At 29.6% G+C, this 3,945-nt stretch overlaps 1 protein-coding gene across 1 annotated transcript; it reads right to left on the bottom strand.

Moving 5' to 3' along the window:
• Positions 1–240: 240 nt before the first annotated feature.
• On the bottom strand, positions 241–3,662 carry LOC107860967 (heterogeneous nuclear ribonucleoprotein 1). The gene is made up of 3 exons (XM_016706393.2): positions 3,312–3,662; positions 1,591–2,242; positions 241–521 (listed from the first exon to the last, which is right to left on the bottom strand). The coding sequence occupies exons 1-3, from the start codon at positions 3,540–3,542 to the stop codon at positions 511–513; spliced, it is 894 nt and encodes a 297-aa protein (XP_016561879.2). The 5' UTR covers positions 3,543–3,662; the 3' UTR covers positions 241–510.
• Between the last annotated feature and the right edge of the window lie 283 nt (positions 3,663–3,945).

Below are 3,945 nucleotides of genomic sequence, written 5' to 3'. Positions count from 1 at the left end.
TTCAATGTTCACATTTTCAATATATTATATGTTATAGATAAATTATAGATAGATATACATTATAGATTATCGATGATGAGATATCCCAATCCATGAAATAATTTTATATATCCCAACTCTCCTACCAAACGAGCCCTAACAGTCCAACTCAGGTAACCTTGACTTTTACATAAATTGGATCCAAACTGATATTACATATGCCACACGAGAAAGAAACTCTACCATGATAAAAGTGAAACACAACGGAAGCAACGCGAATGTAATTAATCACAAAACTAACCACAGAGAAGTTTTTCTAGTTTTATCAGATGTTGTACATATATGACCAAAGGTGATCAAGTTCAAGAAGTTACATACAACATCTTAAAAATAAAATATTAGGTCAATCTATGTTGTCAGAATTCTTCAAAAATTTGATTGGTGCGTGTCGAATTTTTTAAAAATGGTATAATTTTGAAGAATTTGACACGAATACCACATTATTTTTGAAAAATTCGACCAACTTAGAGGTTAATTACACCCTGCAAAAAAAAAAAATAAACAGTGTGTTATTTACCTTAAAATGAGAAGTTGAAAACAGAAAGAACTAAAAAATGAAGGGAAATTATAGAGTATGACAAACTAAATAACTTTGACATGAGAGATTCTAATAAATATGTACGAATAGTGAAATAACTCTATGTATATTAAGTGCTAATTGCAGCCTATTAATCAATACTCTTTTACATTGAAAAACGAAAAAGCAAAACTTCTAATGTTCTTTAGTCATCTTAGCTGAATTTAAAGCTTTACAACAAGAGTTAAAGATCGCTTTTTTGCTCTAGCTATAAATTCAGACTACAAAGAAACTTTAAAGATTGAAAATAAAAAATATGCTCAACGATTTATTATCCCTGATTGCATATATATAACTATTTGAGAGCTTAAAAGCGGTAGCACATAAGCCTTGCTTATAGGAAGGAAAATCAAATAGAGTAGCAAATATTATAAATAGAAAAAATCGGACTAATCTAAAATACATATGATAAACTTTTGTGTTTTGATATCAATATCTCAACTTCTTGTATTATGAAGCAATAGGGTAAATTTTTATCTCTACTTTAAACATTGGTCGTCCTTATTTTTCATTCAGGCGTCACATTATATACAACTAATTAACAAACATTAGTCTTACACTTTATATAAAGTATAAATAACATAAATACCAATCATTTTGGAAGTAATTACACTCTCTCCCACTTTTTAAATTATTTTACTCTCTCTTCCTATTAATATACATAACATAACCGCCATATATATAGCATTCTGTGTATATAAAAATTTACTTGTATTAACTTTATAATTAGGAATATATATGACTTATTTTATACCTCAAGAAAAAGTACTTATTAATACTTGTTATAAAAATTTACTTGTAATAACCTTATAAACAACCTGATTATGCATAACGTCTTTTGCCTTCGGTATGTAAAACGTAAAAAATCTTTGTAGATTATTAGTTACTTAGTTATTTTACATGCATTGATTCAAGAGTGCAAATACAATGTTTAAACTCTACAAGTAAATCCAATGGAGTAGATAAAAACTTACCTCTAGGTGAACCATTTGTAGCAAGTTGAACCTCAATATTGTTGCCTTGGCCATCCCCTCCATGAGAAACAGAGTTGTGAAACTGAGATTCTGAGTTTTGAGCAAAAGTTGATGAAATTGATGCGGGTTGTGGGTGCGGTACAAGTGGTGGGGCTGGTACATTTATACCCAAATGATTAAAGGAAAGAGGCCAACTAGGTACCATATCATGACTGGACCAATAATGAGGGCCATAAATCACATGACAATTATAAATTGGACACATTTCATAGTAATAGTAATTGCTAGTATTCATAACTCTCCATTCTCTTGGCAATGCCCTTTTTACCTCAACATATTTACCATTCAACCAGTAAAATCTCTGTACCAACACATTTGTTACAGATTCCTCTAAATCATAGGTGACAAATCCAAATCCCCTAGACGTATTTGTTCCCCTATTGAAGATAATTTTTGCATTTTCAATTCTTCCAAATCTTCCAAAAAACCTTTTATAAACTTCCTCTGATAAATCAAGAGGCAATCCACCAACAAAAATCTTCCTTCTGTTACTTCTGCTAGTTCCAATAACATGACCTTGAATTTGTTGGCAGTCTAAAAAAAGTTGGTGTTGACGAGTTTGGCCTCTTGGTATCGCCAATTTAACATCAACCTACAATAATTATCAAATAGAAAGTAGATACAAATAAGCTAACATTTGAACATAGATTTTCAAATATATTTTACGAGTCATTTACTAGTGAAGTTTTTGATAAAGTTTCACCATAATTTTTTTGAAAAAATATTTAATTTTTTTAAGAAATATGATTATACTCATAAATTTTAATAAAATATTAAAATTATGTAATGAACATGCTCCAGGATAAAAATTAAACTCATAAACTATAAGTTTCAACCTGCTTATAAATAATTTCATACATCAATGTAGGAGTTACTATAGTTTTCTTAAATTACAAAGGAGACTTTTAACAAGTGTTATGAAACAATACTATTACAAACTTGAGTCAAATAACAAAGTTTATTAATGAGGTTAGTTGACAATAGAAGTAGATGTTAGTTGGATTAATAAATGGAGGGGTATTTTTATAAAATGTAAAAGTTTGGGGTAAAGTTTAATTTTTACGAAGTTTTCAAATAACTAGTTTTTTTTTAGTTTGGAAAATTTAGATTATTCGTTAAAAATATTTATCAAGTAATAACAAATCATATGGCCAAACACTTTTTGCCAAAATTTCCCCCCAAAACTACTTGAAATATATATATGATCAACCGAGACAGTATTTAAAATTTATATTTTTGTTCATGAACATTCCGTAACAGAAAGCACTTATAAATTGTACTCTAGCTCTGCCAGCATGAATATTTGTATACATCGAATATGGAATCTCAAATAGCAAGAAAGTCTAATCAAATATAATACAATATACTTGGGCTTACTGTTTCCTTGACAAGCAAAAACTGCATGCTTATTCATAATCTTTGCATGCAGTAACACATGGTAAAACATAGAAACAAAACTCACACGATGCACTAGATGCATATATCCAAAAAAGGAACAAATAAGAAGGATTATAATTTTTATGTACTAACATCACGTCACCATAATTACGCATAATAAATTATATTTGTAACATAAAGATAATACAAGTAATCTAGCGTGTCAATGAATATAAATTAAGTTCTGAAAAAAAAAAAAAGAATAGCTGTGCATTAATTAGTACCGTTCTTCCAAGAATGATTTGTTGGTCTTGAAGAAGTTGATTGATAACAGAAGAATCAGCAAAGGTGACAAAACCAAAGCCTTTACTGAGACCTGTCTCCCTAAATTTGATTATTTCTGACTTGGCAACTTCTCCATAACGACAGAAGTGTTGTGTTAAGTTCTCTTCAGTAGTCTCCGTAGATATTCCACCAACAAAAACTTTCCCTTGTGCCACAGAATTATTCTTCATTGATTGGAACGAAAAATAATTTGCTCAAATGTAAAAACTACAGTCCGAAGAGTTTTAAGTGGCATGCACGGACAAAGCAGATAAGCCGGGCTGAATAAGCAGAGAGCGAAAAAAGAGGAATTATATTTGTTATTGTCTTATTGATGAAGAGTCACAGTTAGGTTTGGATTCTAATTAATTAATTAATAGTATTGCAGGTTTCCTAGTGTAAGTAGACCAGCTAATTTTGTGGCTAATCTAATTTTTATCCAAATATTAATACCAGAAATAGTGTATTGCTACTATTTTCTTCTACGCACATTTAACATTTAACCATAATTAGGAAAAGGAAATTATTTTTCACCAGAACGCAGTAATTAAATGCACTATTATAATGGAGTAATCACACTTTTGATCCCTTAAT

This window comes from Capsicum annuum, chromosome 2 (genome assembly GCF_002878395.1).
Source record: "Capsicum annuum cultivar UCD-10X-F1 chromosome 2, UCD10Xv1.1, whole genome shotgun sequence".
Classification (NCBI taxonomy): domain Eukaryota; kingdom Viridiplantae; phylum Streptophyta; class Magnoliopsida; order Solanales; family Solanaceae; genus Capsicum; species Capsicum annuum.
The sequence above is the reverse complement of the archived record's forward strand: the minus strand, read 5'-3'. Positions and strand labels throughout refer to the sequence as shown.

What these genes read in the sequence shown, in the direction of transcription:
- LOC107860967 (XM_016706393.2), bottom strand. Translation starts at nt 3,542, where the DNA reads ATGAAGAATAATTCTGTGGCACAAGGGAAAGTTTTTGTTGGTGGAATA. An exon ending in AAATCATTCTTGGAAGAACG is followed by an intron (nt 2,243 to 3,311) that starts GTACTAATTAAT and finishes TAATTATTGTAG; the next exon opens with GTTGATGTTAAATTGGCGAT.